The sequence below is a fragment of the Hylobates moloch genome, unplaced genomic scaffold (genome assembly GCF_009828535.3).
Source record: "Hylobates moloch isolate HMO894 unplaced genomic scaffold, HMol_V3 SCAFFOLD_1, whole genome shotgun sequence".
Taxonomy (NCBI): Eukaryota; Metazoa; Chordata; class Mammalia; order Primates; family Hylobatidae; genus Hylobates; species Hylobates moloch.
This window is the reverse complement of record NW_026652276.1, coordinates 12,209,865-12,231,824: the sequence shown is the minus strand read 5'-3', so window position 1 is coordinate 12,231,824 and position 21,960 is coordinate 12,209,865. Positions and strand designations below refer to the sequence as shown.

At 40.3% G+C, this 21,960-nt stretch overlaps 1 protein-coding gene across 2 annotated transcripts in view; it reads right to left on the bottom strand.

Moving 5' to 3' along the window:
- The window catches only part of DNER (delta/notch like EGF repeat containing), a 366,652-nt gene that overhangs the window by 150,998 nt on the left and 193,694 nt on the right, over window positions 1-21,960 (bottom strand). For both annotated transcript variants that reach the window (XM_032754076.2, XM_058437649.1), the window contains exon 6: window positions 10,016-10,169. In XM_032754076.2, coding sequence (XP_032609967.1) covers window positions 10,016-10,169 — 154 coding nt within the window. The remainder of the gene's footprint in view (window positions 1-10,015; window positions 10,170-21,960) is intronic.

Here is a 21,960-nt window from a genome sequence, read left to right as displayed (position 1 = left end):
TGGCTTCGCAGCTGTGTGCTCACACTGAATATGAATGGAATTAAAGGGGTGTCCCCCTTAGATATTTTTTTCCTCTGGCTGATCTTGGGAGAGGGAATAGGGAGAATGCTGCTATGATTAAGCAATTCTTGCCAAGGTAGAGAGTACACTGGTAATAACAACTATAATTTTTTCTTTCTTTCCCAAGTTACCTGTCAAATAATTATTTTTCCTCCTCTACCTGATACAGTGGTCCTTGGACTAGGGCTGCAACTGCAAGTACTGGAAGCAGGGATGATTTCTAAGCCAAAAACTGTAACTATGTTTTTAAACCTTATGTCAGAATTTCTAAGGACCTAATGGGGGTAGGTTATGCTTTGACCCCAACTGGCAAAACTGGGGCTAAAAGTGAATACAGCTATATTGCCTGGGTGGTAAAAATGGCTCACTAGTTCAGAGCCTATGTAACCTTACCCTACACGAATGGGAATAGACTGAGGAGAAGCCCTTGCTAGACTCGCATTGTTACCAGCAGTCTGGACCAGCACAGTGGCCAAACCTAATGTCCCTTCCAGAGGTGGAAAAGTTGAGTAAAAATAAATGACAAATGGAAAAGGGAGAAATAGTAGCTGAGGGTAAAGGAATAAATAAATAGGATGCACTATCATCTCGAAACAGTCTCAGAGCAAGAGACGACATTGTCTCAGCTCAATTATAACAGATGCCTTGAAGGGACAATACATGTTTGCCAAGAACACTCCTGCTTTTGGAAGCCAATGAGATAAAAAGGAAGCCTGCAAACCCAGTGGCCACAGCCTGGGAGACATTCATGCAGTATGACGGACTGGACTGATAACTAATGACTGAATAGGGTTCTGGTAATGTGGAGGTATCTTTTGAGTTATACATACTTTTTTGTTGTTTGTTTGTTTGTTTTGAGACAGCATCTCACTCTGTCGCCTGGGTTGAGTATAGTAGCACTATCTCAGCTCACTGCAACCTCTGCCTCCTGGGCTCAAGTGATCCTCCCATCTCAGCCTCCCAAGTAGCTGGTGCTATAGACGCACACCAACATGCCCAGCTAATTTTTGAGTTTTTTTGTAGAGATGGAGTTTTGCCATGTTGCCCAGGCTGGTCTCAAACTCCTGGGCTCAAGTGATCTGCCACCTTGGCCTCCTAAAGTGCTGAGATTACAGGCATGAACTACCGTGCCCAGCTGAGTTGTGTATTCTTTTGATGTAACTGATCTGTGTTTGAAAACCAAGAGATGGCCTGTGGCGATGTGTGTGTGTGCATGCACACGTGAGTGTACACACACCCAGTCGCATATATATATCAATGCCCTATGTATCTCTTCATCTATACCTTTTGTAATATCCTTTATTTATGTATTTATTTACTTACTTATTTTTGAGACAGAGTCTCACTCTGTTGCCCAGGCTGGAGTTCAGTGGCACGATCTTGGCTCACTGCAACCTCCACCTCCTGGGTTCAAGCGATTCTCCTGCCTCAGCCTCCCAAGTAACTAGGATTACAGGCGCCGACCACCATGCCTGGCTAATTTTTGTATTTTTACTAGAGAGAGGGTTTCGCCATGTTGGCCAGGCTAGTCTCAAACTCCTGACCTCAGGTGATCTGCCTGCCTCGGCCTCCCAAAATGCTAGGATTACAGGAGTGAGCCACCATGCCCGGCCCTGTAATATCCTTTAGAATAAAGTGATGAACAACAAAAACAGATGTTCAGAACTAAACTTATTAGTAAACTCCCCTTTAAACATCAGCCCCCTTTTTTTACACAAAATTGCCTAGTATTTATTTTATTATAAAGATATCTTTTGACATGGAAATGCTGAAGGGATTACATTGTCTTAAATCATGCATTCGTGACAGGAAATTACTCAGCACACCACATAGTTGCAAACACGGAAAAACATTATAGTAAGATGATCAATAATCCTGCAGAAGGACCTGGGTTCAAATCCCAGCCCCAACAGTTACAGGTGCTTGCACCTGGCGTGGCATGGACAAGACGTGTTCCCCATGTTGTTTCCTCTTCCTAGTCAGTACTTTAGGGAATAAGGGACTGACTTCTGGCAAATGGCATGTGGTGGAAGGGATAGCAGATGCTACTAGGCACTGCCCTAAGAACATTGCATAGGACCCTCCAGCTGTCCCTTTGCCTTCAGCAGCACTGTGAAGGCCACCTCTTGAGGATGATATCTCATAACATGAAGGGACCTGGATCCCTGAGTCACCGCCTGGAGGCTAAGTGCCCTCATCAGATTATGACACAAGCAAAAATTAATCTTGGCTTGGAAGCCACTGAGGCTTGAGGATTATGCATTGCTGCAGTGTGTGTGTGTGTGTGTGTGTGTGTGTGTGTGTGTGTGTGTGTGTTGGCTACAATAAAAAAGCAGCACTAGAAGCTAAGCTAAAAGAGAGAGAGAGAAACCTATGGGAATGGGGGTTCCTGTAGGGAATTGGAACTGGCAAAGAAGAAACATTCTTAAGGAAACTCAAGAACAAGTTATCAGATAGATGAGCAAAGAGGGAGTTATGATGCCAAGGTAACATTTCCTAAATCTCTTCTACCCCTGATCAGGATTTGTGCTAAAGCATAAAAAAGAGTAGAGCCAGGGGTGTCCCCTGGACCCATCTCTGTGAAAATGCAATGAATAAAAGTAGCTGGGAGTCGGAGAGACCCTGACAGAGGCAGGAGTGACCTTTGGGCAAAGTGGAAGGTGAGACAGATGACAGGAGAGCTACAGATTCAAGGAGGGCAGAAATGAATTATTTTAAATTGCTGCTATGGTTCTATGGCTGCCTTAAAATTATATTAAACAAGAAAGACCTTTCACATGGAGGGATTTTTCTCACACATGGAAAACTAACTCTAAGCAAATTATACATGTTTCAAGAACCTCAGAAAATAAAACAATATTATGTAAATGTCAATGTAAAAAAATATTATTTTTGAAACTTGTTTAAACTGCGACCAATGCACAAAGGCACCTATATCTAATTTCATATTATTTCATGAAAATGGGAGTTTTCAATCTGCAATATTCAGAAAATGGTAGAACTATTGTCAGAAAGCAGCTTACTTAAACCATAATTTGCTATTATTTACAAGTGTGGGGCTATAAAATAGTTTTGTTGTTTTAATAGAAGACATAAAAGATGACCGTTTTGTGAATCAAGATCAATTTGCCATCTCCTGGGTTCCAGCACAATTCTGATGAATTTACCAGCAACCGCCAAACTGTTTTGGGGTTGTATTCGTCTGTTCTCATGCTGCTATGGAGAAATACCCAAAACTGGGTAATTTATAAAGGAAAAACGTTTAATTGACTCACAGTTCCACAGGGCTGGGGAGGCCTCAAGAAACTTACAATCATGGTGGAAGAGTAAGCAAACACGTCCTTTTTTACGTGGTGGCAGGAAAGAGAAGAATGAGAACCGAGCAAAACCATTATAAAACCGTCAAATCTTGTAATGACAAGAACAACATGGGGGAAACTGCCCCCATGAGTTAATTATCTCCACCTTGTCCCACCCTTGACACTTGGGGATTATTACAATTCAAGGTGAGATTTGGGTGGGGACACAGAGCCAAACCAGACCAGGAGTCTAAGTACAATTGTCAAAGTTCATATACTTCTAATGCAAAAATGCTATGGTCTTTTTTTTTCTTTTTTTTAATTATACTTTAAGTTTTAGTGTACATGTGCACAACGTGCAGGTTTGTTGCATGTGGATACATGTGCCATGTTGGTGTGCTGCACCCATTAACTCGTCATGTACATTAAGCATATCTCCTAATGCTATCCCTCCCCCCTCCCCCAACCCCACGACAGGCCCTGGTGTGTGATGTTCCCCTTCCTGTGTCCAAGTGTTCTCATTGTTCAGTTCCCACCTATGAGAGAGAACATGCGGTGTTTGGTTTTTTGTCCTTGTGATAGTTTGCTGAGAATAATGGTTTCCAGTTTCATCCATGTCCCTATGCTATGGTCTCGATGTCAACTGAAAGTCAAAGCATTACAATTATGCATTGCTTACTGATGGGGATATGTTCTAAGAAATGTGTCGTTAGGTGATTTCGTCATTATGCTAATGTCATGAAATGTACTTACACAAACCTAGATGATATAGCCTACTACACACCTAGGCTATACAGGATAGCCTATTACTCCTAGGCTACAAATCTTTACAGCATATTATTGTACAAAATACTGTAGGCAATTGTAACACAATGATAAGTATTTGTGTGTCTAAACATAGAAAAGTTACCATTTATGTGTCTAAACATAGAAAAGTTACCATTAAAACACAGTATTGTAATCTTATGGCACATCATTGTTTATGCATGTCTAAATATGTCTAAATTATGGCACATCATTGTTTATGCATGTCTAAATATATCTAAACATATCTAAATATATCTAAATATATCTAAACATAGAAAAGTTACCATCAAAATACAGCATTGTAATCTTATGGCACACCATTGTTTATGCGGTCCATCATTGACCGTCAGTATGTGGTCCATCATGACTATACTTCTATTATTGTTACTGTTGTACATGTATATGTACAAGACTATACTTCTATTATTGTTACTGTTGTTAGTAGAAGGCCCAAGGAGATTCCTATATGCCTACATGTGCTATAATGTGCTATTAGCATTGGAGACATTAAATCACCTTAGATGGTAACAGTAAAATTCTTTTTCCTATTAACAAGCAAAAATAATTAATTATGTTTCGGAAATTTCAAATCAATGGTTTAACCATGACAGTGCAGAAATGCTGAGAAGATAATAGGCAAAATTTAAAATACACAGCTATTTAGTTATTCCAAATTCTATCTGTAGCTATTGAGAAATAGGGACACATTATAAAGTATCATATACTATGCATTTATAGAAATGGTGTATTCTGAAGATTAAAAATAAAATATAAAATAGGAAATTGGATCTCTATTTCATACTATATATGTAAATCAAATTCATATTGATTAATGACTTTGGTATAAAACAAAATTTTAAAACATTTAGTGGAAAACAAGGTTAATATCCTTTAGATCTTCATGCAGGGAAACATTTTGTTAAATCGGACATAAACGTATTAACCAGAAAAGTAAAGTTAGAGAACTATAATGTTTATTCCTCAAAAGAGCCCTTGAAGTCAAAAGACAACTTATAAACCTGAAGAACATATTTACAATTTGTATAACAAATTATTAGTATCAAAAATAAAGAATTCTAATGAACCAACAAGAAGAGCGTGCACACACACACAGATAATGGCAAATAAACATATGAAGAGGAGTTCAGCATTATTAGTGTTCAGCAGACTACAGAGGCCATAATGAGACACCTTTTTATACCTATCCAGTGGGCAAGCATTAAAAATTCTGACACTACCAAATTCTGAAGAAGATGTGAGTCTACAAACTCACTTGTATACTGCACATGTGAGTAGACATTAGTGCAACACTTGGAAAAAACAGTTTGATATGACCTCCTATAATTGGTCAATTACATATTTTATGTTACACAATTTTACTTCTAGGTATATACCTTAAAAACCTCTAGCACATACACAACAGAAGACATACAAGAATGCGTATCTGTCCCTGTTCATAGAATGGAATTTTATATGGCAGTCAAGAACTCCAACACTATGGATGTCTTAGTAATGATAGTATTAAGTGAAAAAGTAACAGAGAATTGCATGCATGATGCCATACATGAATCATGCATGATACCATTTTCATACATTTTTAAAGAATTAAAAATAAATGTTTCTATAAAAACATGTAAATATTAAAATGATTAAAAAGGAAAACAGGTTGGGCGCAGTGGCTCATGCCTGTAATCCCAGCACTTTGGGAGGCTGAGGCAGGCAGATCACCAGGTCAGGAGATCAAGACCATCCTGGCTAACACAGTGAAACCCCGTCTCTACTAAAAATACAAAAAATTAGCCAGGCATGGTGGCAGGCATCTGTAGTCCCAGCTACTTGGGAGGCTGAGGCAGGAGAATGGCATTAACCTGGGAGGCGGAGCTTGCAGTGAGCCGAGATCGCACCACTGCACTCCAGCCTGGGCAACAGAGTGAGACTCCGTCTCAAAAAAAAAAAAAAAAAAAAAGAAAAGAAAAGAAAAAGCAAACAAAGAACTGATCAATTCAAGATTCAGGGTGGTTGTTCTTCTGGAGGGAAAGGAGAGGTGAAGAGATGAATAAAGGAGGAGCCTATAAGGTTAGTTGTCAGAAACAACTTCTGTTTGTGGTGGTGGTTTCACTGGTGCTTAGTAAATATGTAAAAATAGGCTATGGATGAACAAGATGAGAGTGCCACCAAGTATTATCATCAATTCAATTCTGTGCACATAAAATCCTTTAAAAAAAAATGAATCCCCTTTGAGAACAAACCCAGATAAAATATCAAACTGAAATCATGTCAGTCCAAATATATCGAAAACCTCCACCAGCCAGCTCTGATTGAGACTATTCGTAAAAGGATCTTTATTTAACATTACTTCCAAAAGAGAAATTGCAACCATCTAAAAGATTCATCAATAGAGGAATAGCTTAAAACATCCGTCTACATTTATACTCTTTCATTAATTCATCTCATCAACACATTGATTTGAGTGTCCACAATTTGTCAGACACTGGAATACAATCATGAACAAAACTGATCCAGGCCCTGCCCTTATGTGGCTTAACCATCCTTTAAAAAAGGGAAGACAGGCCAGGCACAGTGGCTCACACCTGTAATTCCAGGACTTTAGGAGGCCGAGGTGGGTGGATCACCTGAGGTCAGGAGTTTGAGACTAGCCTGGCCATCATGGTGAAACCCTGCCTCTACTAAAACTACAAAAATTACCCGGGCGTGGTAGCGGGTGCCCGTAATCCCTGCTACTTAGGAGGGCTGAAGCAGGAGAATCACTTGAACCTGGAAGACAGAGGTTGCAGTGAGCTGAGATCATGCCACTGCATTCCAGCCCAGGCGACAAGAGCAAGACTCTGTCTCAAAATAAAATATAAAATAAAAAAGGGAAGACAGGTGGTAATCAAAGAGTCACACACACAAATGTATGCTGAAAACAGACAATACTGTGAAGTAAGGAACACAGGGTTATAGAAGACAAAAATGGAGAGAGACTTATCTTGAAGCCTTCAGCCAAGACTTCCTGAGAAAAGGGACATTTAATAGAGGCCTGAAACAAGAGAGATCTGGGAGTAGTTACCCAAGCAAAAAGGAGACAGGAAGGAAGTATTGTCCAAGCACAAGGATGAGAGGGTGGATCCTGTGGCAGACGAGAGGTCAAGCTATTACAGAGGTAAAAGGTCAAGGTGGCTGAACCCAGGGCAAGGCAGACATGGGGGTGAGATAGGGCTGGAAAAGCAGGCAAAAGACATATCCTGGTGCAGAATGAGGCCAAGGATTTGAAACTCTGTTCAAAGAGCAATGCGAAGAAGAAGTTTAAGCAAAAAAGCAACTGCATCAGAATCTCACTGGGAAGGGATCCCCTGCAGCCATGTGGAGAATGGAGGGTCTGGGCATGGATGAGACAAAGGCCGATGCTCACTTTGACATGAGAACCCTGGCTCTAGTGTGCATCAGGGTCAAGAATTGTTGGAGGAACAGCAGGAGGCCATCTGAGCAGCACAGGCAAGGGGCAAAGGCCACTAGCCTGAAGGTGTTGGCAGTGGGGCTACAGAGGGTGGAGGATTTGAGAATTCTCTAGGTGGTAAAATGGAGAGCATTGGAGGTGGAAAAAATATGAAGAGAGAGGGAGAGGGAGGCACCTAGGATGACTTGTAGATGTCTGGCTTCTAGAAATGGATGGAACGCTGGAAGACGAGCTGTGTCAGGCTGGGAACACGATGAGTTCAGTTTGGAGATGACTGAGCTTAGGGTGTCCTGGGACACCTAAATGGAGATGCCATGTAGGCTGTCAAGTAAATAGGTCTGGAGGGGAGTCTGTCCTGGAGATAAAAATCTGGGGACACCATGTAACTGTTCAAATGAATGAGGTCACTCCATACGAACTGACTTGGTGTGATGTCTGTGATCCACTGCCAAATCATACTGAAAAAAGGCAAGTTATAGAACAATATGTATCATACCACTTTTTAAAAACATGTAGAAAAATACTTAATCATCTGGCCTGCAAGAGAAATATACACACTCTGACCTACACACAGACACACACACATACACACACACACACACACACACACACACACTGAAAGAATATACTAAATATTAACCTATCCCTATGATTTGATAAAGTTTAGGTGGGAATAGATAAGTGAATGAATTCCACTTTTATAAATTTCTACTTTGTTGACTGTCTTGTTTCTTACAATGAGGACTTAATAATCCCAATGCCCACTTCATTCCATCCCTTTTTTCACCCCCAACTCCTACCTTATCCTGAATCCCCACCCAGTGGCAGAAGCTGGCAAGAGAATGGGATGGAAAGAGGAAAGAGGATGTCAGTTTTGCACATTATTTTATAACAAAACAAGAACAACTTGGTGTTTGCTTTTCAGATGCATCAAAATAGCTGTGTCAAAACATTCCCTGGTAAAATGCCATTCCTGCTCCTGAAGGGTTTGTAATCAAGTTGGCTGAGCAGTAAGTCAATTAAGATGATTGTCAGAGCATGAAGTCTACAGCAACACTGTCCACTGCACTCTCCCTAGAGGCCCTCAACGTGCTCTGAGGATTTCCAAGTCTCATGTAACATCCAAGAACACACCACGCTAACCAAGAAATGTTAAAAACTTCCCATTGTGGAGAACAAGGTAGCAGGAACTTGAGCTAACGAACATACATGAACAAAAGGAAATTAATATAAACAGGAAGATTAGGTGGCTTTTGTGGTTTATCCTGGGTTTTTCTTCAGTTACTTAACATAATCACCCTGCACATTGCCAGCCCACACTCAGTACATACTTGTGGAATTGTTTTTAAAATATCCAAGCCTCTATTGGGCTGAGAATATTATTTTCCCTGAACAAAAATGGGGTAATGCTGAAACAGAAGCATTCTAATGTCAGAAAGCCAAGAGACATATTGTGTAGCCCCATGTGAACTTTCTTCTTCCATTCCCTGATTACATAAAGCATAGACTGATAGAATCAAACGAGATCTTGAAGCTGCCTTGTTCAACAGCTGGGCACGGCACTGTTTAACCATCCTTAACTAGGAAGTGTATGCTGAAAATGTGGAACCAGCTCAAATGCCCATCAATCAATGAGTGGATAAAGAAACTGTGGTATACATATACAGTGGAATACTACTCAGCCATAAAAAGGAATGAATTAGGCTGGGCAAAGTGTCTCATGCCTGTATTCCAAGCATTTTGGGAGGTGGAGGCAGGTGGATCACCTGAGGTCAGAAGTTCAAGACCAGCCTAGCCAACATGATGAAACCCCATCTCTACTAAAACAACAAAAATTAGCTGGGTGTGGTGGCACATGCATGTAATCCCAGCTACTTGGGAGGCTGAGGCAGGAGAATCGCTGGATCCCAGGAGGCAGAGGTTGCAGTGAGCTGAGATCACACCATTTCACTCCAGACTGGGAAACAGAGTGAGACTCTGTCTCAAAAAATAATAATAATAATAATAATAATTAATGGCATTCACAGCAACCTGGATGGGACTGGATACTATCACTCTAACTGAAGTAACTCAGGAATGGAAAACCAAGCATCATATGTTCTCACTCATAAATGGGAGCTAAGCTATGAGGATGCAAAGGTATATGAATGATACAATGAACTTTGGGGACTCAGGGGAAAGGGTGAGAAGGGGATAAGGAATAAAAATCACAAATTGGGTTCAGTGTATACTGCCTGGGTGATGAGTGCACCAAAACCTCACAAATTACCAAAAAGAACTTACTCATGTAACCAAGTACCACCTGTTCCCCAAAAAGCTATGGAAATTAACAAAAGAGGTGCATGCTGTACAGACATACACCCAATAACTGAACCACGAGTATATATCGTACCGGGAAGGCAAACACAAGTGAAATTGCTCCCATCTTGCTTTTCATTTGCATCAATACAGCTCGCGTTGTTTTGGCAAGGTTTCCTCTGGCAAGCATCGTATTCTTCACAGAAAGTACCCACGTACTGCTCCTCACAGGTACAGGAAAAAGTTGCCTAAAACACACAAAAAAAACACAATGTCTGTTACCTGGTGCCTCTCAACAGTGTGCTTTGGCTGTGAGACTCAACGTTTGAAAGAACCACTTCCTTTTTATAATCAGCAATTTAATCAAATCACTGATGTCATAATCTAGTTGAAATCATCGCTTTAAGAAAAATAGTATGTTTCTTTACAGTCTAATCTCAAACACATTTTTCTATTCTTTGTTCATATTTATCCCCGTCATTTTCAATCTTCCTAAAATAGAAATGAAATGAACTTGTTTTAAGCTAAAATTGAAGTTTTGCTGACCAGACATGGAAATGGCAATTTTGCTAGAGCAGATAGATTGTGCTACAGCCATTAAACTAGATGTCACTCCAACCAACTAAAACCTTCAACAGAGATAGCACTTGCAACAAAAATGTCATCAAATGTCCAACCCAGACCATCCTTTCAGAGCACTGAGAAAATGCACTGAATCACTCCTTCAACTGGCCTCAACGTATAGCCATGCAGATTACCTGAGTGCAAGGGAAAATAAAAGGAGTATAATTCAAGTAACCATTTTGTATCACTTATGATATTAACATTATCTTAGTAAAAGACCATAACTCAGACACAGAGAATGGAATTTCACTTCATTTCTGAGATAGTTGCAAAATACAAACAAAACTGGGTTTCTGTCCCCTTCTTAATGCCAGCCTGGGGGTAGTGACATGTCCGAAATAAACCACAAATCTGTCCCCAAAGCCTACGCAAAGCAATATAGATCATTACAGAAGATTTTTATGAGGAAGAGAGGAGGAGAGGCAAAGGAGAATGACATTAGCAGATCTTACTACTTAAGAAAGTCTAAACAAAACAGACAAAAGCCCCTTGCCCAGCTCATCCCCAAGTCTGGCACTTGGGGCAGGTATTCAATCTCTATCATTCCCCAGCCATTATCACCTCACCCTCCCTTCCTCTCCCTGGCCTCAGCCTCCTGCTGCTAATCTTAGAAAGAGACTCTCTCCTCTTCTCCAAGCACTGTCAACTCAGGATCTCCACCCAGTACCCCCATAAGCACAACTCACTGCCTGCCTTCCCCTCGAAGAGAAAAGGGTTATCTATTCTTCTCTTTCGTACATTTTTGTCTCTCAGTCAAGTTTCATAATTCCTGCACATTTCTTGATAAATTTACTCCTGAATATTTATGTTTTTGTAGCTATTGATAATGAAATATCTTCTTCATCCTATTCTTGTTAATACCGATGATACTTGCTAGTAATTATTACTCAGGAATAAAATACTAGGGTTTTGTTTCCAGTTATCACACTGAGCTTTTAGTACAGGTCGGAATTTTTAGTTGATTTCCAGGCTTTCTACATGACACAAAACCAGATAATAATAATAAGTCCATAACAATTGCAAATAGTAATAATGTCATCTTTTCTTCTCCAGTTCTCAAGGTTACATTGGCAGCTCTTCCGGAATAAATTTGACCTCAAAGGGATGTTTGTAGAATTTACCACTAAGTAGATTGTTGGAATGACTGTGAAATTTTATCAAATGCCATTTTAGCTCCTATAGGAATTATCTATTGTTTTCATCTGTGACCTAGTATAACATGAATTCAATATCTAGATTTCCTAGTACTGATTCAACCTTATGCTCCTGGAGGGAACATCCACTTAAGTCATTATGCAAAATGGTTTTAATATGGCTGGCTTCTATTAGTAGTTATACTTCTAGTGCCTTCCATTTCACTCTCCCTCCACCCTCTTTCCCCAACAGATTTCTTTTCTAAGAAAAAGCTGTCCCTTGCACATGAGATCATGTTTTACACTGCATAGGAGGATGCCTCTCACAACAACTGACTGAACAAGAAGTGTGCAGACCCCTCAGAAACCAATCAAGAGGCCAGACAATAGGATATGACATTTAGCTCAACCAAACTGCCAAATTGTATATAGGTGTCTTTCTTCTGTTAACAGAATATGGTTTTTTGCTAAGGGAATACAACAGGTCCTTGTAATCTGCATAATCAAGTCTCCTTTAGTTTAATAATACATTCTTCAATGATATCTTAGAAGCTAAAACAATTATAATTTAAAAAAAAATCCTTTCTTCTTAAGCTGGAGCCACATTTTCTGCCTTCTATTTCTATCACCTCTCACTTCTTTGTGGTAAATGGAAATTCCCTCTTCATTCTAGCAATAAAATGAGGATCTATCTGTTTTTTCATCATGTTTTGAGTCTTTTCCTTTTGTATTTGTAGCTGGAAGCCAAGAGAAGCTGTCAGAAAGGTGTTTTTTTAAAACAAGAAACTCCTTTTTTTAGAACTGTCTTCTAAGGACAATCTTGTCCTTGTTTAAATGCATAACAGAGTACACATTTGATATGTGCATGAGTCCTGTTTGGAGCTCTCTGTGCATGGGAAGATCTGTGGCCACCTTTGAAATGTAAATGCTGTGCACGCCCAGTGCATACAATCCCAAAGCAGGCCTCCAAATCATGATGAATGACTATATGTCATTGGTCTTGGCAGCTGTCTTCTAAAATTTACTTGGTTTGTATCCAGACATTCCATATTGCAGATAAATTTGCTTGGTTATTTGAGGGATACATTTAGCATGTAATTCATCTAGTGCATTCCATGGAAAATATGCTGCTTATGGAAATAAATTATTAAGAGCCCCAAATCAAATATCTTCAAGTTAGCTTTTTTTTTTTTTTTTTTGACAGTCTCACTCTGTCACCCAGGCTGCAGTGCAGTGGCACAATCTCAGCTCTCTGCAACCTCTACCTCCTGGGTGCAAGCGATTCTCGTGCCTCAGCCTCCCGAGTAGCTGGGATTACAGGCTTCTGCCATCACGGCTGGCTAATTTTTTTATATTTTTAGTAGAGACAGGGTTTCACCATGTTAGCAGGCTGGTCTCGAACTCCTGACCTCAGGGTGATCCTCCCACCTCGGCCTCCCAAAGTGCTGGGATTACAGGCGTGAGCCACTGCACCCAGCCTCTTCAAGTTAGCTTTGATTGAATTTAGAGATAAACAGAAGCCATCCATTTTGCTTTGCTTTATTGCAAGCAGGAACCTTGAAAGAAACCTGAAGAAACTGTTGAAACAATTGCTTTTGATAAAGTAAAACACAAAATTGATTCTTAAATTTTCACTGAGAGATGAGGAAGGAGGTTAACAAATGTTTAACATATTCATGACCGTAACATTTTAAATATTTGTATATTCTCTATTATTTCATCTATAAAGTTAGATTTCTCCCTGTCTATTTTCTAAGAACAAAGAGCTTTCCTATAATACTAAAAAGTTTGTTTTGATAGTTTTAAGACTGTTGACTTGTAAGAGATGAATGTTTATTATAGGAAACTATGTTCGCACATCTTTTGTGAAACACCGTGTTTGACCACTGAAGTTTAACTCATTGCCTGTGATATCACTAATCACTAATCTAACTCCAATTAACTCCACCAGCATAAGAGACAAAATAAACTTACTTAAAATTAGCAGCTTAGCTAAATTACAGAAAGATACTTGCTTGTAAAAGTATTGTGTAAGTACATGGAAATGTACTTTTCAAGTAAAATGAACAGTGACCCTCAGAGATTAATTTAAAAACCCAATAAAGAATCTCAATTTTCCTCAACAGCTTGAAGTCAAATATGCCATTTATACATTAATGAAACTTTCTCAGTCAGTCAGCTGTGGGAAGATGTAGTGCCAGCTATTTGGGAAGCTGAGGGAAGACAATTGCATGACCCCAGGAATTTGAGGTTGCAGTGAGCTATGATCACACCACTGCATTCCAGCCTGGGTAACAGAATGGGACACTGTCTCTAAAAAAAAGAGAAAAGAAAAAAAAGAAAAGAAAAGAAAAGAAAAAATGCTGGGCACAGTGGCTCACCCCTGTAATTCCAGCATTTTGGAAGGCCGAGGTGGGCAGATCACAAGGTCAAGAGATTAAGGCCAACATGATGAAACCCCGCCTCTACTAAAAATACAAAAAAAATTTAGCTGGGCATGGTGGCACGTGCCTGTAGTCCCAGCTACTCAGGAGGCTGAGGCAGAAGAATTATTTGAACCCAAGAGGCGGAGGTTGCAGTGAGCCGAGATCGCGCCACTGCACTCCAGCCTGGCGACAGAGTGAGACTCCCTCTCAAAAAAAAAAGAAAAAAAAAATTAATAAAAGGAAACTTCTAGGTTAAAAAAAATCACACATGCAATCACTTATTTGTCCTTTCAACAAATGTGTATTAAGCACATACTATGTGCCAGGCACTGTTCTAGGAGCTGAGGGTCACAGAAGTGAACAAGTTTATATTCTAGTACGGTTGACTGACAATGAATAAAATGAATGAGAAAGTGGTATGGTAAATTAGGTTATAAATGGCACGGGGAAAAACAGACAGGGAATAGAAATGGAAGGGCCGTTATGAAGAATACAATTTAAAACAGGATGTACAGAGAAAGTGACAACAGGGCCAGGACTTGCTGGAGGTGCAGAGTGGCCATGGAGACAGCCGAGGAAAGGTATTCCAGGTAAGGGGAACAGCCAGTGCAAAGACTTCAAGGTGGACCATGCCTCACATGTTCAGGAAAGATCCAGAAACCAGTGTGGCTAGAGTACAGCAAATAACAGAGAGAACATTGTAACATGAGAGGTCACTGGGTGTGCAGTCAAATCAAGTGGGATGGTGGTTTTCATCTAGGGACCATATTGCCTCCCAGAAGACATTTGGCAATGTCTGGACATACTTTCTGGTTGTCACAGCTGAGGGCTTGCTACTAGCCTCTGGCGGATAGAGTTCAAGGGTGCTGCTAAACACCTTACAATGAACACGGCAGGCCCCACAGCAAGAAACTATCCAGTCCCAAATGTCAGTGGTGCTGAGCTTGAGAAACCCTGATGGAGGCTTTATAGGCTACTGTAAGAACTCTGGCTTGGTATAAAATTTTGGAAAAGATAGTTCTTGTGCCAAAAAAGACCCGAAAATGCATTGCACATAGTAATGTTGCTTTACGTTAAATTACCTTGTTTTATTACAATAGCTTGTTTTATGCAGATAACACCCAGACCCTGAACATAAGTAATCCCACAGCCATCTCAAAGCAGAAGCTGGATGGTTATTTGTTCGGTGAAATTATGTTTGGGTCTTCCATTTTCACATGATGATGTCAGTCCTACCATCTTAGGTGATCTTCCAAGTATGAGAGGTATGTTTACTCAGCATTATAAAATCACTGGCTCTTACCAGGTCATTTAACCTAAACTGGATATTGTCCAACATGTATTCATTAATTCCATTCATTCAACACACATTTTTTGAACACTGCCATGTGTCCAGCAATATTGTGAATACTAGAGATGCAGTGAAGGTCGAAAGGACACAGTCCCCATTCTAGTGGAAGAAAAGGACATGTTCTATGTCAGATAACATCCTAGAGGGACAACCAATATATAGTTTCCTGTCACATTGCGTAAGTGCTATAAAGAAGTGGAAATTGATACGAGGAGACAGAGAGTGACAGTGGGGTGTAAGTAGGCTTTTATCTCAATCAAACTCTAGTTGGGAAGACCAATGTCTTTGAAGAATTGCACATAGGCAGAATTCAACCCTTCCTCCACATAGTCAAGCTTTTTACACCTAAATCAAGTCCAACCATCAGAAAACTGAATCTTGGACTGTATTCTCTTGTTCCTTTGGCAGAACTGCTTTCACTAAGTTGCTATTTCACCTTACACTCTCAATTAAATATTGAAGAGCCCTATAAGAAACGTCCCTGTTAAACCTAATATGACATCCACTATGAGGATATTGTTGAGAACATTATATACCATATATCACTTCGTGCACCATTTATGAACCCTTACCCAAGAAAATTCACTCATTTAAGTGCCACAGTTTTGCTAGTCTTTAGAACTCATGTTTCATTCTCAAGAGTGATGCAAATCATGCGATTACTCTTTTCTTTTTTCTTTTTGATTTGGGCTGCTGTAAGCTCAGGGTCTAGTTGGAGTTTAGCTTTAACGACTACATAGGGCTCTATGACTACCTGACTATTTCTCCTTTCTAACTTGGATAATGCCTTGTAATTTATATATTCCCTGATTCTGACTTTTTTGACATTTTTCTATTTCAATACTTTATGTAATATAGAGCCAAATATCACGAATAAATCTAAACCCCTAACACAGCACTCAAGGCCTTTGACAGTCTGGCCCCAACCCACCTTTTCAATCTTATTCTCTGTGATTTTATCTCTCTCAGTAAAGCCTACGTCTTGGTGAACAAATCATTCCAGTGAGATAAGTCTTCTCAGCAGCTATATTTCTTGCTTTATGGATCAGAACTTATAATTCTATTTTACTTTCTCCCTTAAAGAACATATACAAAAATATACTTGTCTTTTTTCGATATCCCAGTGACATCAGTATGAACATAAAATGCCCAACTGACTAGACATTGAATTTCATTGTTTATAAAGCTTGCTTCAGTGAAATTATTGCATTAACCTTCACCACGTCTGTCAGGTGGTTATTACCTGATCCATCTTAAGAATTGAGAACAGACTCAAAAAACAGGTCAGGTAAATTATGTCAGGTGTCCCAGCTGGCAAGCAGAAGGTTAAGGCTTGAACTCATATTGTCTAATTCCAAATCCTTTGTCATTCACAGCTGCATACTGTACTCTCATTATTGTGATGGCCTCGGGTTCAGAAGATGCGTGTGGGGAGGCCCTTCACCCTTAAGGGCATCTGCTAGGTCAAAACTCTGGCTAATGAGTTGATAACTCTCAAAAAACCCCGGCAATGGTGGCATGTTAGTTCTCACTCAAGATTTCTGTGGTTTTTCTACCTCCTCCCTTGCTGTCAGGCTGCCTTCATCAGCTCTGCATTACTGACTGTCCCTTTGGTTCACTGATTCTAAGTTCCTGTAATCTGAGACTGCTACTGAATTTATTCAAATAAAGTGTCAGGATAGAGTAAAAACTATCCTGTCTGGTGGTTGAAAGTACCTCTTATAAGAGGTATACATAAAGCGCCTAATTGCTCATGAACAGGCTTAGGAACTTCAGGCAATTCTTCACCAGAATTGGAAGTCCTTGATGTCTGAGACTCTAGTTACTCAGACATAATAGATACTTTGGTGTTCACTGAAATAAACTGCCATCATAATAGGCTGCTTAGCAGTAATCTTGCGGGAGAGTTCTGCAGAGGCACAGGATCTTCTCCTCCTTCTTCCTTGTCGATCTCTGATATCCTGGGTTTTGTTGTAAGAGCATCAGAGTCATTCTTTGAGCACATGTTTATACTAACTGGGATAACTGGAACCAGGATTAGGAGGACAGTCCCAAGCCAAGAGGCGACTAACAGGCCCCTAACAAATGGAGATGATTCAAGCCACTCCTTGCTAAAGGACCCTCCAGGCCAATTTTGATTTCCATCGTGAGCCAGCCTAATTCGAAACAACATCTGGGTTATTCATAGTTAAATGTCTAAACATCTGCTAGGTCAAAACTCTGGCTAATGAGTTGATTATGGTTGAAACTAGGTGACACAGGCATGGTGGTCTGCCAGTTACTCTATTTTTATATATGTTTGAAATTTTCCATAATAAAAAAATTTTTTTTTTTATTATTTTTAGAATCTGGCTAAGTACCAAGAAAGGAAAGATAAAACTTGGAAACATTGGAATTCCTTTTGAGCATCCCACATCTGGCTCTTCCCCGTGGAATCTGCCATTGCAGCTGCTGCAGGACTGCTGTGGAGAACACTGTGAGCATGTGACCGAGTCCCCACATATGAAGTCCCACTCCAGAGATTTATTTCATATCCAAGTGCCAGGAAAAGCTCTGCTTGCCCTAAGGGACTAGCATGTTTTCTCCTTGTGGACAACATAAATCACATAATAGAGCATATTTCCCTCCAAACAATCCCGTCAGCTTGAAGAAAAGGCTCAGCCATTCCTATGCCAAGGGAGGGTCTGGCTGCCTCTCGGCTTCCCCAGTGTACTGGGGTCATGACTAGGGCACGCCCAGCCCCAGCCTTGGAGAAAGGAGAGGAATTCCTGCTTACAGAGCCTATGAATAAAGAGTCCGAAGACCTCATGTCTTCATAGAATAAAAAGTCCGAAACCAGTTCCCCACATACTGGCAGCATCAAGTTCAGTTGGTTTCCTAACATTGGAAAGCTCTGGAATCATTTTGCTCCTAGTTAATGGAGGAGCTCCAGGAGCCTGCCTGTGAAGATTCCAGGAGTAAGGGCTTTCTGCAGCTACTTTTACCAACAGCTTATGTTGCCCTAAGAAGCCATCAGTGAGAGGAAGACAGTGTGTCCTGGCTGACTCATGTAACAACACAGCATTGGTCAGGGTCTAGCAAGAACTGACCATCGCCCCAAATGCACTGAGCCTGAATCTGTGCAGACAGAGGTCACAGAGACCTTGTCCTGATAACCCTTAGCTAAGGATCTATTAACCCAGCTCCTAGGCTGTGGGAACCAGATAGGACAGTCATTTAGGTCTGAAATTACATAGGTGACAGATACTAAAACCTAGATACAAAACAGTAACCATTGCACACATTTTCATTTGATTAAGCACAGGGGAGCTATGACTAAACGGTCAGAAAACCAGTTCAGCATCCCCTTTTAGCCATGTAGAGTTTAGCCTCCTACTAAACCCAGATTTAGTATTTCAAGAAGCAAAAAGGACTATGTGGATGTAAAATTTAAGAGACTACCTGAGAATTCCACGCATAATGTAAAAATGACTCTAAATGCCTTTTCCTGAACCCAGACCACACAAGAACACCTGGAACCTAGCCATAGAGACAAATCGTTGCTCATTGGGGGAACACAGTGCTCAAAGAAAAACTATGAATTACATGTTTTAAATTCTTGTCTTTTGGCTAGGTCTTATTGTTCTATTATTCATTACACATGTAATTTAACATGTTCATATCACTTATAGCTCACAATTTTATTTCCCCATCATTCTTACATATACTATCATTCTTTTATTTGGGTTCATTAGTTGCAAATGTAGTAGCTTATTATAAAATAAAAGACCAGCGTAGAAACATGCAGATTATCTCAGCATTAAATTCAGGACTTGACATTCATGAATTCATGGAATTCATTCCTTCGGCTTAAATGTTAAATTTTAAATAATAGTAACAATAATGAGAGTCCTGCTCTTTCCTTCCAAGGACATTGAAGTTTACTTTACTACCTAGGGGAGAAGAAAGTAAATGTCTTTTAGGAAATGCTGTAGAAGTCTTTCTTCCTAAAACTAGATACGTGGGTTGGCAGAATGGAGATGTTCAAAAGCAGCTTCCAGCCATATACTGGCAACTCATGTGTTCTCAGCACTCTTGGAGTGGTTATAATTAGCATACAATTTACATGTAATCAGCCTTGATCTTCAATTCACTCACATCTGTGTATTTATTTGCTGTAACGTTCTAATCCATTAACAAAAGTAAAGTTTGACTTTAAAAGAAATGAATGTCACTGAAAATTCATCTTTGATTGAATTTCCTGAAAAGAGAGCCTGTTCCCACAAGTAGACAACATACCATTCTACTTTCTTATTCTAAAATTCCATTTAGCCCTCTAGTTATTTCCTGTGTTATATCACAAGAAAATGGAAAAAAAATACTTTAAGAAATGAAAATTTTTATGTATAAATTACTAATGAGAAGCGCTGGTTAAAGAATAGAAAACCTGCCAAACATCTTCAAGTTACCTCAGATGGGAGCAAAAATGATAAATCAGTGAAGCAGTGATGACTCTTCCTAAAGATGGAAAGCCGATGGGGACGGAACACAGGACAAAGCTACCATCTCCTGAAGAAAGCCCTGCCATGTGCCAGATATCATGGGAGGCTTCTTTCATTTAATCCTCCCAACAACCTTCCAAAATAAGTGTGATTTTTCCATGTTACCAATGAGGAAACAAATCAGAGAATTTAAGTGGCTTGCTCAAGGTCACACAGCTAGTCAGAGGCAGAGGGGCTCAGAATGGGTCTCATTGCAAAGACCTTCTTACAATTTAAGACATTCAGAGATGGAAGGTAGGAGGGACAGGACTCAGACAACATCCTGAGAAAGGTGATGAGGGGAGCATGATGCACTGAGTGGGAATGGGAAGGGGGTGACCCCCTAAGGCCTCGTCCACTCTTAGGTCTGGTAGCCCCGGGTTCCAGTCCCACGTAGGGCACAAATCCTCTCTGCTGCTGTCCTGGTCCCAGAGATCTCATGTCACTGCAGAATGCTAACAACCCCATCGTGGGTTTCTTTCCTACTCTTTTCTGTATTCATTTGCTAGGGCTGCCATAACAAAGTATCACAGAGTAGGTGGCTTAAACAACACAACTTTCTTTCTCATCGCTCTGGAGGATACACAGCCTGAGACGACAGTGTCGACAGAGCTGGTTTCTCCTGAGGCCTCTCTCCTTGGTTTGCCCATGGCCATCTCCTCCCTGTGTCTTCACATGGTCTTTACTCTGTTTGTCTATGTCCTAATGTCCTCTCTTATTGGATGAAGACCCACCCATATTTCACTTTACCTCTTTAAAGTGACCTCATTTCACTTTACCTCTTTAAAGAGCCTACCTAAATACGGTCACACTCTTAGTACTGGAGGTTATGACTTCAACATACAAATTTGGGGGGCAGGAGGACAGAATTCAAACCACACTACTCCCCTTTCCCCTTTCTGCATCTTCCTCCAACTATTTTCAGAGCAGCCTTCCTCAAATGCTGCTTTTAGTCCTTCACAGATATCTGATGCTTACTGTATTCACCCTCTTATCCTAGAGGGTGCAGAATATTCCTTGAACAATTGCTGTGTGAAGAGGTTAGCATTGCATGGGCAGATGCATAAAACATAGTTCATGAGCTCCAAGAACTGACAATGTAGTTAGAGAAAAAGTCTGTGTCATTCTCATCATCATGATCATCTTCACTGTGAATATTTATTAGGCCCTCAGTAAATGCCAGGCATTGTACTAAAGGCTTTGCAAAATGCAGTTATCCTCATAGCTACCTTTGAGGTGGCTGTTATTGTTATTCTAATTTTATATTTGAGGTAACTGAGGCACAGAGAGGGTGAGTAAATTGACCAAGGTCTGCCAGCTCGTAAATTGAAAAGCTGACATCTGAATCCAGCTAGTCTGATGGCAGGACCTGCTCTTTACATTAGAAGAACATGAGGCAGAGATGACAAAGTAGCATAGCCAGGGAAAACACAACCTTGCTTGCTGAGATCCTGTTCCTGGGTCTTCTCCCTTTTTGACCATGGGCAAGTAATTTATATTATTTATTGCATTATTTCCTGTTAGGACTCACTTCCGTAATAGGAGAAAATAAAAGGAGATGTGCTGTAACCCAAAGATGCTATTATTTATGTTATGTTTTTAAAATTTAACTGTTGAAAGCTCTAAAATGACACAATTGATATTCAAAAACACCTATCCAGTAACAAAGGAGACAGTGCAGACATGAATACAATTACTGTATTCATGACACAGGACAGTTGACTGGTCCTCCTTCCCAGTTCCTGCATGAGTGAGGCAATGAAATCAAATCAAATCACAGGCTAGATTCATGAACCAGGCTCTATGCAGAGATTAGAAACTGGGCTGGGATAAGATCCCCAAACCCCACCCCCCACCCAAGTCTCTTTTTTCCCATTAAGATTACCCAGCCCTTCGCAAATCTTGGAGATAGGGAAGAATCAAATACTCAAACAGCTGTGGACACCAGGCAGGAGTTGCACCTGCACCTGGTCCAGGTAAAAGGG